Source organism: Phocoena sinus, chromosome 6 (genome assembly GCF_008692025.1).
Source record: "Phocoena sinus isolate mPhoSin1 chromosome 6, mPhoSin1.pri, whole genome shotgun sequence".
Lineage (NCBI taxonomy): Eukaryota > Metazoa > Chordata > Mammalia > Artiodactyla > Phocoenidae > Phocoena > Phocoena sinus.
Window position 1 is genome coordinate 22,092,564 of NC_045768.1, and position 12,694 is coordinate 22,105,257.

The 12,694-nt window shown below is 35.5% G+C and overlaps 1 protein-coding gene across 1 annotated transcript in view; it reads left to right on the forward strand.

Moving 5' to 3' along the window:
• The window catches only part of SHOC1 (shortage in chiasmata 1), an 89,884-nt gene extending 80,460 nt beyond the window's left edge, over window positions 1-9,424 (forward strand). Inside the window, 5 exon segments of the mRNA XM_032633842.1 lie at window positions 2,053-2,184; window positions 4,441-4,590; window positions 5,250-5,701; window positions 5,703-6,211; window positions 8,804-9,424. Of these exon segments, the coding sequence (XP_032489733.1) occupies window positions 2,053-2,184; window positions 4,441-4,590; window positions 5,250-5,701; window positions 5,703-6,211; window positions 8,804-8,904 (1,344 nt within the window). The 3' untranslated portion in view covers window positions 8,905-9,424.
• Window positions 9,425-12,694: the final 3,270 nt, after the last annotated feature.

Sequence of the window (12,694 nt, forward strand, 5' to 3'; positions counted from 1 at the left end):
GTTAAGAAAATCAACAAATGATCTATTTGAAATAGAATCCAGATAATTTTGATCCTGTGATGCATGTTAAACATAGAAGTAAAATTCTTAGAAAAGTTATCTAAATAAATATAAATTTGTCTCATTTATTCATTCAAGTGAGGTTTTACCACTTAATCAGCCTCTTTTCTCTTCAGCTAATAGAAAGCAGTCATATACAAAATATGCCTTAGAAAATCATTTTAAAAATCTATACATGGGGTATCTGATACCAGAAAGTTACCCTATTCAGGTACAGTGACATGATCCACAGAGGACATGTTCCAAGCAAGGCATTTGGAGATGAAATAGGAGGTACTGCTCAGGCACAATCCATTCCAAATGAAATGGAATGGATTGTTTGTTCCCACCTGGATCTAACTACTCCAAAAGCTTTTCAAGTTCACATGATAATCTTAAAAGTATGTCCACTTTTCCATGGAATTTGAGAAACAAGATGATTAATTTGCTCTAATTCTTGTATCAATGTATCACCAATACTCAAGTCTCCCATTCCCCTAACTTGATGACCTTATGACATTAAAGGGGGTTCCCTAGACTCGTATTATTTTAGAATACATTTAGTAATATGGCTTTTGGCCTCTTAGGCCAAAAAAATCCATCAGGTTGGATTATTCTTTTATTTCCAAGCATCTGGAGAGCCTAGCCATAAAGGGAATATTAAGAAATTTAAGTACATTTTCTTAAACTAAAAGAAAATACAGCTAGTAGTGTCATGCCATATTTTACTCTAATATAAAAAAAATTCTATAAATTTCTTATGAATTCTCTTTGCAGAAAAATGCATAGATACACACATATGTAAATTTTTGAAAACAATGTTAGCAGGGGTTCTTGAATCTCCCAAAGTCTAGCCATGAGCTAGACTTACCCTTAAGTTAAGGTAATATTCATTACCATTATAAAATTATGCCCTTTAAAATAAAAATTATATTTAAGTAAAAGTCTCAAATCATCTCAAAACATCCAAAACTTTTAATAAAATAAATTTGGAATCAAACAGTGTATTTCTGTGTACTCTATATATTTCATATAAAAAGAAAATCCTTCTTTAGCATGCATATACCCCCAGGTATATGCTAGCAGTTTCGTATTTGTTATTCTTGTGGAAGAAAAAAAATGTCATAATTATTTTGTGAGGTTTGTACAGTCTTTGTTTCTTAAATTTCCACTACGGGACAGAATATTCATATTTTTAAGATGTGATTGTTTAGGGCAGTGTTCTCTATCCACATTAAACTGCTAACCTATGAACTATCTTTCCTTCAACCAAAGCCAAAAGACGAAGAAGAAGATAAAAACAGAAATGAAAGGGGAAGGAAAAGGCTGGCATTTCAGAAGAGGGAAGGGCATGGAGGAAAACACAAGAGACAGACAGGAAGTAGGACATATTAAGAAATTCTTTTTAGAGTTAAGTTTAACACACTCACACATCACACATTTTTGGCAGGGGTATCTTACCATCAAATAAGCCAAGATTGGATGAACAATTCCAAGAATACTCTAAATCAGAACATATTCTTCTTTTTGAATACAGCATCAAATTAATCTGTAAATATCCTTATTTTTCAACTTGGTTTTTGAAAAATCTTGCACTATTGTTTAATTCTTATTTTTATTTGAGAACTACTTAAGTTTAACCTAGAAAAAGCAAAATATTAATTATTGCTAGTGACATCCAAATTGCTTTTTTTCTAATACAGATGAAATAAAACACCAAATATGTTTAAAAGACTTTATTAATAAATGCCAAATGGAAGTGAAGAATAACAATTTAGTTCCAAAAATTAGAAAATACAAGGATATCATATTTAAAGAAGGAAAGTAAATTGTTTATCCTCACAAATAAAACATCCTGGATTTCACATAGATAAATTAGTAAATTATATCTAAAAGAGTGTACAAAGATTAGAATCTTCTGGAGTTTTTTTTCTCCTAATTGCAAACAATTTTTGAGTGATATATTTTGTTTCCTAGTATTTCCTATAATCTAACGTAAAAAATATATTTTAGCTTCTAATTGCCCCAGGAGTGGAAGAGACTGCACTGCTAATTCGACAAATTGCTGACCACAATTTAATGAACTCGAAGAGGGATCCTCATGAATGGTTGGATAAATCCTGGCTTGAAATCTCACCATCTAAGGTTTATTTCCTAATATATAAATTAGATATTTGCAAAGCAAATATAAATACATGTACTTGAATTCTTTTTCTGGTAGCATTTTCTTGTTCTATCATGCTTGCCTGAATATATGTAACAATAGCCATAATGCACAGCATTTATTTAGACAGTTTTCCAGAATTATGAGTATTTTTCAATCTTATAGAACTGTTTTTTTATAAATTTATTTACTTTTGGCTGTGTTGGGTCTTCGTTGATGCATGTGGGCTTTCTCTAGTTGCAGCGAGCGGGGGCCACTCTTTGTTGTGGCACACAGGCTTCTCATTGCAGTGGCTTCTCTTTGTTGCGGAGCATGGGCTCTAGGCACGCGGGCTTCAGTAGTTGTGGCTCGCAGGCTTAGTTGCTCCGTGGCATGTGGGATCTTCCCGGACCAGGGCTCAAACCCCTGTCCCCTGCATTGGCAGGCGGATTCTTCCAAGAACCTTTATTTGGTCACAGTGAAATCTGATTTCAATATAATTTTTCAAATGTCACAAAATAGTCTTCCCCCCCCCCAACCATTTAAAAATGTAAAAACCGTCCTTAGCTCTTGGCCTGTTAAAAGGTAAACAGGTACATTAAAATCTTGAAGTTGATTTGAGGGCAGGCGGATTCTTAACCACTGCAGTACCAGGGAAGTCCCTCATAGAACTATTTTAATGGGATCTTTTATAATGAACTTTCAAATCTAACTTATTATAAGGTGATCTAATGGCTTCAATGTCTAATATTTTTAAAAATATAATAATTTTTCTAATTCCTACATTTCAGCATTCAAGAATAGTAGGTATATTATGAGGATAGCAAAATTCTATCATTCTGTGATTTGTCAGTAACTCAATTATATAATTGAAAGTAGAGTTATGAAATAGTTATTAGTTAATTTTTAGAAATTCCTTTTGTTTAAGCATAAATATTTCCAGGCTTTCATACCAACCTAGTGTTTCTGTTACCTTTATTTTCAATATATTCAAATCCTGAAGCCATGAGAAAAAGAATAATGAAGATCATTATGTACTAACTTGGAGTGACCTTCAAATATATTAAGTGAAACATGAAAAGTTGCAGTGCAGAGCATGCAGTACACTACCATTTGTGTAAAACAAGGGGAAATTAATATTTATATGTATTTGTTTGTAAATGAACAAAATATCTCTGGAAGGATACCAAGAAATTATAACATTGATTATCTCTAGAGAGAACTGAGGTAATGGAGTAGGAATGGGACTTTTCACTGTATACCTTTTAGTGCCTTTTGAATTTTACCTACGGAAAAAATAAAATTATAAAACAAATAAATAAAATAGTCATATATATTAAATCACAGGACTTTTACATGCCTAACAGAACATAACACTATCAAGTATGGGTATAATTAATTATGACATATATGTATGTATGTGCAATTTCCTTCCTACAAAGGCATGTCCAATCTACTCACGTCTGTCATTTGATAAACTAAAAGAGGGTGCAAAAAGCCAGTGTAACCCAGAAAAAAAAAAAGAAAGAAATTTGGCAATAAAGATGGCTGCTACATTTCTAGACATTTATGAGATCTCTCTGAAAATGTATATTTTTAGACTGTCAGGGTCAGTTCTGGTTGATAGTAATTCTTCCTGTACCTTTCACAATAAGCCTTTCCTGAAATTATAACATCTGTTAGATATCATAAACATGGTTCATTTAACCAAACCATGATAGTATATGGTCTACAAAGGGAGAGCTAAAGAAATCTTGAGCTATATAACTACGTCCCCTAAAACAGCAGTCCCCAACCTTTTTGGCACCAGGGGCCGGTTTCGTGGAAGACAATTTTTCCACGGACTGGGGTGGGGCGGAATGGTTCAGGCAGTCATGCGAGCGATGGGGAGCGGCAGATGAAGAAGCTTCGCTCGCTGGCCCTCTGCCACCTCCTGCTGTGTGGGCGGGGGGCTGGGGAACCCTGCCCTGAAAGGTAGAAGAGCTGTCATTAGATAAAACGATTGTCATTGGAAGGAAATGGACTGTAATGAGTCTCTCTGGATGAGTGATTAGACTGAATGAACTTTAAGAGCCTTCCCAATTCTGGGTGTATGAATCTTTACTGACAAACAAGTTTCCTTCCTCCTGGCCATACTTTTTCCCCCAAGCATCTCAAATTGAGTGGTAGGTGCAATGCAACAACAAAAATTTTAATCTGCTGGAGTGAGTAGAGTAAGAAAAAAACACTGGCTGATTATTCCTTACACTTTTTTCTAGGAAGAAATGTACTTACTTGATTTTCCAAGTGTTAATCCATTGGTGGCTCAGCTCATGTTAAATAAAGGACCTTCACTGAACTGGATACTATTAGCAACTCTTTGTCAACTTCAGGAACTCCTACCTGAAGTTCCAGAAAAAGTGTTAAAGGTTAGCTATTTGAGATCCATATTCTTCTATGAATTTATTTCCTTTGCATTTGAGTATCTATTTTTACCATAAGGGTTTTCAAAATGAAGTTATCCAAGTTTGTTTTGGACTTCACAGAGCAAAGAAATTATTTACTTAAACTAAATTTCATACAGAATTCTCATTGGTCGTCAGTCACATTATATATTTTAAAACTATCTTATATAGATAATTCTGTACGAGATCAGTTATCACACTTCAAATCATTTTTGAAGTGTTATACTGCCCACAGATATTCAATTACACACTCTATTCATATGTGTTTACATTATCTCTTCCAAATAATCCTGAAGCCCTTCTTTATAGTAGTAGCTAAAGAGAACTTTAGCCTTATCAGTAAGTTTCTTTAATTTTTATGAAGGAAATGGTATTCACGTAATTGTGTAACTAAAAATTTATTTAAGTGATTAGAAAATAGATGCAAATTACAATGTGTTTTCTTTAATGGAGCCTAATTAAGTTATGTTCTCACTACATGGATCAATATCATACCTTTGGATGGGACTACTCATTTATATTTTTCCTTATTTCCACTTAGATAAGTGTCATCACTTATATTTACTTGACTGATGTTTATGTTGTATTTTTATTATATTAATTAATTTTTAAAATTTTTTTAGCATTTTTGTGACATCACTTCCTTATTCAAGATTAGTCCTTCTGTAACAAAATCACCTCAAATTTCATCACCTCAGGAAAATAGGAATCAAACTAGTGCCTTTACTTCTCAGACTTCAGCTTCTGGCTCTTCAGATTCTGTCATTCAAGAACATAATGAATATTACCAATATTCAGACTTAGGAGAGACAGTGCACGAAGACACAAACGCCGCTTCAGATTATAACTCTTCCCTTATGAAACTAAAAGAAATGCCATGCATTTTACCACCTGTGACTTCTTACAATCAGACCAGCTACTGGAAAGAGTCCAGTTGTAACCCTAACATAATGCAGAATAATTCTTTCCTGACTAATACAGAAGCAAGGAATGTATCTGGTAGTTCCTTTCTGAACCAGAATGATTCAGGGTCAGATGTCTTTTCTTTGGGTCTAACAGCAATGAATTGTGAACCATGATATCACCATTGACACTCAGAAGAGAGTTACCCCTAACTTTATAAATTATCAGAAAAAGGAAACACATGAAGCAAAAGGACCTACAAATAAAGAATTGTCTGCCCCTGTCTTTTCACTAGAGGGTTCTCAATCTCCTCTTCATTGGAACTTTAAAAGAAATGTATGGCAACAACAGAATCACTCATTCAACTTACAATATGGTGCAGAGCAGAATACATGTGACAAATGGTCCTCTCAGAAAGATAATTTATTCACTAATCAGCAAAAATGTCTATCGGATGAGTTAGAAGGCCTCATATGTGAAAGTTCAAATGCTGAGACTAAAAAGACTTTCTGGAAAGAATTACCATCCGTCCCCAGTTTGGATTTATTTTGTGCTTCTGATTCTAATGTAAGTCAAAAAGAATTCAACAGTCTTTATTTCTGCCAAAGAGCTGGAAAATGTTTAGGACAGAAAAGGCACTCTGTATCTTCATCTAACTCAGGAGACAAGAAATCATTAACAGGTAATACTGTCTATAGTTGATAAAACTACTCTCTAGTGTAATTTTAAAAGATGACTCATCTCCAAGTTAAAAAAAATTTTTGTTTTAATTACTACACTTAAGAATCTTCAATAACTTTGGCATCAAAGAAAATCAAAATTCTAATTATAGACTTTTAAGAAAATAAAGGCAAAGAAAATATGTCAAATTCTCATAGCTTTAGATGAACTAAGCATTTAACTTAAGAAGTTACAAGTAAAAACATGGAACAAATCTAAGTCAAGCAGAAGACTAAAATTAACAAAGATTAAATAAAGAAATTAGTGAATTAGAAAAGTAGCCTCTTTGTCAAGCAGGGATATTTAATGAGCTAACATTTATTAAGAACTTATTATATTTCCTTTATGTGGATTTAATTTTGACAGTCCTATTAAATAGATACTACTATTGGCTATCTATTTTACAATTGATGTTTCTGAACATTTAGTCATATCAATTTTTTAAAAGAACAATTTTATTTTCTCACTTCTGGTAATTATACCTTTTATTTCTGTGTTATTTCTTATTGCCTTGGCCTAAGCATTTAGAACAAAATCTTAAGTTCTGATGGTCATACAAAGGTGGCCTTACTATGATGGGGAGAAAACAAAAAGAAAGGAGAAGCTGGAAGCTTCAAAACTCCTCTTTTGGGCTTCCCTGGTGGCGCAGTGGTTGAGAGTCGGCCTGCCGATGCAGGGGACACGGGTTCGTGCCCTGGCCCGGGAAGATCCCACATGCCGCGGAGCGGCTGGTCTCATGAGCCATGGCCACTGAACCTGTGCGTCCGGAGGCTGTGCTCTGCAGCGGGAGAGGCCACAACAGTGAGAGGCCCGCGTACCGCAAAAAAAAAAAAAAAAAAAACCTCCTCTTTTGCCCAGGCCATTTTGTGAGGCCAAAAGGGGCCCAGAAAATCTTATATTCTTTGTTTTATTAAAAGAGGAACACTCAAACGATATAAGTCCCAGACTCACAAAACTTGGACTTGGTCCCATTTAATAGTCATAATTTGTTTTGTTCCTGATTTTAAGGGAAAATATTCTATCCCTAGTTTTGTAAGAACTTTTGTGAGGAACAGATGCTGAATTTTATTCAAACTCTTTTTGGTCCCTATTGGGGAAAATCAAACATGTTCTCTCTGTTGACATTAATGTAAATGTTTACAGGCTTACCAATAATCATTTTTGTCATTTCTGTGATAAACCTAATTGGCTTTTTTAAAAAATATCTTTATTGGAGTATAATTGCTTTATAATGTTGTGCTAAAGTTTCTGCTGTACAACAAAGTGAATCAGCTGTATGTATACATATATCACCATATCCCCCTAATTGGCTTTTAAGGAATGATTTTTAAAAATATGCTATTAAATATGGTTGCTAATATTTATTTGATTTTCATATCTACATTCATAATGAAATTAATTTATTGTGCTCTATTTGTACTCTGTAACAGTCTGACATGAAGGTGATTCTGGCTTCATAAATGAACTGGCTGAAAATTTCATCTTTTTTCCACCCTGGAACAAATTAAGCATGTGAATTACTGTATATTTTTTTAACATAGGGCATCCCAATGTATGAGATAACCCAATTTTTCAATAAAAAGATCTCAGAAATTATTTTTTAATAAATTTTAGTATTTAAGGTTTTAGGGATATAGATGGAATAGTCAATGTCTACCTATATTTTAATTCATTAATTTAGTTATAAATATATTTTAAAATCATATATCATATAAATAATGTTGGTTTAAAAATATTGCTTTTTTCCACTTTGCAATTATTTTTATAACTTAATTCAAACAGTTAACAAGAATCTTTTTTTTTTTTGCGGTACACGGGCCTCTCCCGTTGCGGAGCACAGGCTCCGGACGCGCAGGCTCAGCGGCTATGGCTCACGGGCCCAGCCACTCCGCGGCATGTGGGATCTTCCTGCACCAGGGCACGAACCCGCATCCCTTGCATCAGCAGGCGGCTCTCAACCACGGCGCCACCAGGGGAGCCCTGCATTCCCTTTCGAATTTGCTTATAAAGGCATCCAACTCTTGCCATTGAGATTATATGGCCAGGAATAATTACTACTGTTTTAAATATTTTAGCCTCCCTTTTTATTGATTTAATGAATCAATATCCATAAGTATCCAAATCTAGAATATTTCAGGCTAATGTGTCATATATAATACAATCATAAAAGATGAGTCTATACATGATCACTACCTATCATATATCAGAGCTCAGGATAAATTTCACAACATTACAGATATGCATTAAGAAACAGGCTTAATGAAGGAAAACTTAAAAGCAAGAGCCTTAAATCCAGGGAGATTTAATTGTACAAGGCATGAGCATACAAATACAAATACATGTATCTAACACTAATCAGTATTGGGCCTTTAAGAACAAGCACATATATGCTAAAAAATGTAATTTTTAATAATTATTTTATCTCAGTTTGGAAATTTTAACACTTTGTAAATAGATGATGAAGAGACAGGATCCACTTGAACAGCTGGAAAAAAAATACTTATATGTATTATTATCAGCAATAAAATGGTTTTCCTTTTTCTCCTTTTAACAGATTTCACGTGCTCACAACTACCACCATTCAAAAAACGACGTCTAGTGTATGAAAAAGTCCCTGGTAGACGTGATGGACAAACTCGTCTGAGGTTTTTTTAAAAGAAACGATAGTGCTGCATGCCACATTTCTTTCTTTTTTATGATAAACTAGTAATAAAATGATTTAGGTTTGCTCATATATCAACGGAAATGCACTTGTTCTTTGATGTTCTCGGTGTTTCTACATTAAATTTTTGTAATATATATCTTGCCTTATAGTTTATATCTTTGTAAGTATTCTAATTAACATAATATTGTTATAAGATCCAAATAGCTCCCAGATTCACTGAAACATGAAAAGCCTTTTTTGTTTTTTAAGAGAAATAGAAAACCTTGCCAATGTATATCAAAGGGTTGTTTGTTGTCTCCTGAAGGGCCTGCTGCCTCCACCTTTCCTCCAGCAAAAAGCCTTTGAAATGAGCCTCCATCTCAGTCTGACCCTCTGAGTCCAGAAGTGAAGATCACCACAGTCAACCCTCCACCACCAAGAAAGTTAAAACCTAGGGCAAAATTGAAGTTAAAGAACTTCCAATTTAAATGCTGTCTTCGTAAACAAAATTTTCAAACAAACCACTGAGAGAAAATATTTGCAACCCACATGACAGAAAAAGGGCACACATTCCTAATATACAAAGAATTCCTACAAATTGATAGGAAAAAAGACAACCTAATAGAAAAATGGGCAAAATATATGAATAGATATTTCACAGAAGAAACAAAAATAGCCAATAAACATTTGAAACAATATGCATCATTATTTATTAGGCAAATGCAAATTAAAACAATAAATTACTGCTTTTTCACGTATCAGATCAGCAAAATTTTTGAGAATTCCAGTGTCAGCATATGGGAGAAAGAACGCTTTCCTGTATTGTTGGTACAACATCTGGGGAGGAGAGTTGGTATATTTTTACATGGATGATTGTAGGTTTCTAATTACTATAGTATTTGTATTCCATTGAATACATTTAAAAGAAAGATGTAATAATTTTATTTTAAAATGTCAATATTTCTAATAAAATTTTATTCTTTGGAACTATTCAAAGTTCTGATGAAACTTTTACATGTCAACTCTAAAATGGAGGTACATGGATTTGGGACATCTTTTTTGCAAAAATGTTTGAAGACCACAAGCATTCTCTCTCTCTCCTGGCTTCTGAAATTATCACCGTTACTACCAAAATTGACCTCTACCTTTTTAGACCCAAAGGACATTCAGACATCACCTCACTTGATTTCTCTTCAGTGTTTGATACTGTTAATCATGTCCTCCTTTTTGAAACTGGCTTGACTTTAAACCAACTCTCTTACTCTTTTATTACACTTTTATTTATAGGATGTTTGGTTTTGCTTGGGTGTGTGGAGGGTGGAGACTTCAAAGAGAAACTATTTCTGGAAATTTTATTGGAATTTCTGTTGTGCTTTCTTAAAGTTTTGGCAGGATTTCTCCTAAACTAAGGTAAGGCTGTCTTACCAGTTTGCGGATCTCCTTGATCCCATCTTTTTTAAAAAAAAAAAAAACTTTTAAAAAAATTTATTTACTTATTTATTTATTTTTGGCTGCATGGGGTCTTCATTGCTGCACCTGGGCTTTCTCTAGTTGCAGCGAGCAGGGGCTATTCTTTGTTGTGGTGCGCAGGCTTCTCATTGCAGTGTCTTCTTTTGTTGTGGAGCATGGGCTCTAGGCATGCAGGCTTCAGTAGTTGTGGCACTCAGGCCCAGTAGTTGTGGCACACAGGCTTAGTTGCTCTGCAGCATGTGGGATCTTCCTGGACTAGGGGTGGAACCCGTGTCCCCTGCATTGGCAGGCAGATTCTTAACCACTGCGCCACCAGGGAAGTCCCTTGATCCCATCTTTAATCAGCTTGCAGAGGAGAGGAGTTTCTTTATAGGCCCTAGACTGGGGCAAGCTTAGGCCAAGCTATCAACACCCACACCCCTGCTTCCTCACCAAATAGAGTGAAAGCGTCTGAGTCCTCCTGCCTGTATTTCTCAACGATGCTCGGTGTTTAAGGACACATTCATTCTGCCTGGGTCTGGAGCAGCCTCTAGTGCTGTTGCCCATCAGAGGTATTACTGGGAGGCAAGTCTTGTGTTTGTAGCCTGGGAAAAGAGGATAAAGTAAATGAGTTCTGCTTCAGCAGAGCACTCCCAGGGAGCGACTGTCACATGACCGATTGGGTTGGTCCATAGGAGAAGCCTGAAGGGTTTGGATAGGTCCTTGTTAGGGGGTCAGAATTGTCAGTCCAGCCTCCAAGATCCTCTCCCAAACACCATATCACATGGAATTATTTAGAATAGGCCCAGCTTCCCAGGTTGGCTCTTGCCATGGAAACTTCGATTATCTGAGAGCGTTTCCCCATGAGGTTTTTCATGTTCTAAGGGGAGTTACTTGCCCTTAGATCTATGACTGGTAGCTGTGATGCTCACCTTTGAGGGCTTTTGAGTGGCCTTACCCCCAAGTTCCTAGGCCCAGCCCAAACACTATAAGACTCATCAGAACATCAGCTGTCCCTTCCAGTTGTGGGTGGACATAAGATACTCCTTCCCTCGTCAGTGAGACTCAGCATACAACTGGGGATCAACACCAGGGTGTCCCACACCTTGCCTCTCACAGTAAGAGCCCGGTTACTCTCCCCAAATAACAAGCCTGCCCTAAAGCAAAGTATCCAACAATTTTAATAAATGGAGTAGCCTAGGTTGGAGGGGATGGGGAGTGCAAACTGTAGCAATCCAAAATGAAAGCTGAAAAAAATACGTTTTCTGTCTTTTGCTTTTGTATTTGGTTTATCAGTTTTACCGTACAAGAATTTTAAATTCCATACTTAATTAAATTATTTATTTAAATTGCTTATTTAAATTTAATTTGATCATCAAGTATACACATCTTCTCTTTTTTGATTTCTGAGTTTCCTGCCTTGCTTACGAAGCCCTTTTTTACCCTGAAGTTACATAACTATTCTCCTAATTTTTCTTCTAATGCTTTTTTATCACCTTTCTTTAACCTATGGAATTTTTTTTGCATAGTATAATACAGGGCCAATTTTATTTCCTTCCAAATGCATAGCCAATAATGCCAGCACTATTTGTTAAATTAACTATACTTTCCACTGCATAGAAAAAAAAAGTCAGGTCTATTTCCGAACTATTATGATCCATCCAATCATCTATTTGTCTAGTCCTATACTACAATAATATTGTTTATTTTGAATTTTTTGTTTTGAATATTTTGTTTTCTTAAGTCATATTGTTCTGATTCAGCAGCTTCAAAGTAAGTTAGTATCTGGTAAGGCAAGTTTCACCCTCCCACGTTTCATACACACACACGCACGATTTTGTTTTATTTATTTTATTTTTTATTTTTGGCTGTATTGGGTCTTCATTGCTGCATGCGGACTTTCTCTAGCTGCAGCAAACGGGGGCTACTCTTCGCTGTGGTGCATGTGCTTCTCATTGCGGTGGCTTCTCTTGTTGCAGAGCACAGGCTCTAGGCCCGCTGGCTTCAGTAGTTGTGGTGCATGGGCTCAGTAGTTGTGGCTCACGGGCTCCAGAGCGCAGGCTCAGTAGCTGTGGCGCATGGGCCTAGCTGCTCTGTGGCATGTGGGATCTTCCTGGACCAGGGCTCAAACCTGTGTCCCCTGCATTGACAGGCAGATTTTTAACCACTGCACCACCAGGGAAGTCCACACGCACAGTTTTAAAAGCTATTCTTGGACACTTGATTTTCCATATAAACTTCTAGATATTTTAACCAGTTTCCCTTAAAAAATAAAATAGGAATTCCATTAAATTTATAGAAATTTTAGTAAGATTGCATTTTAATGAAATTGTCCTAATATCCTGAAATTTA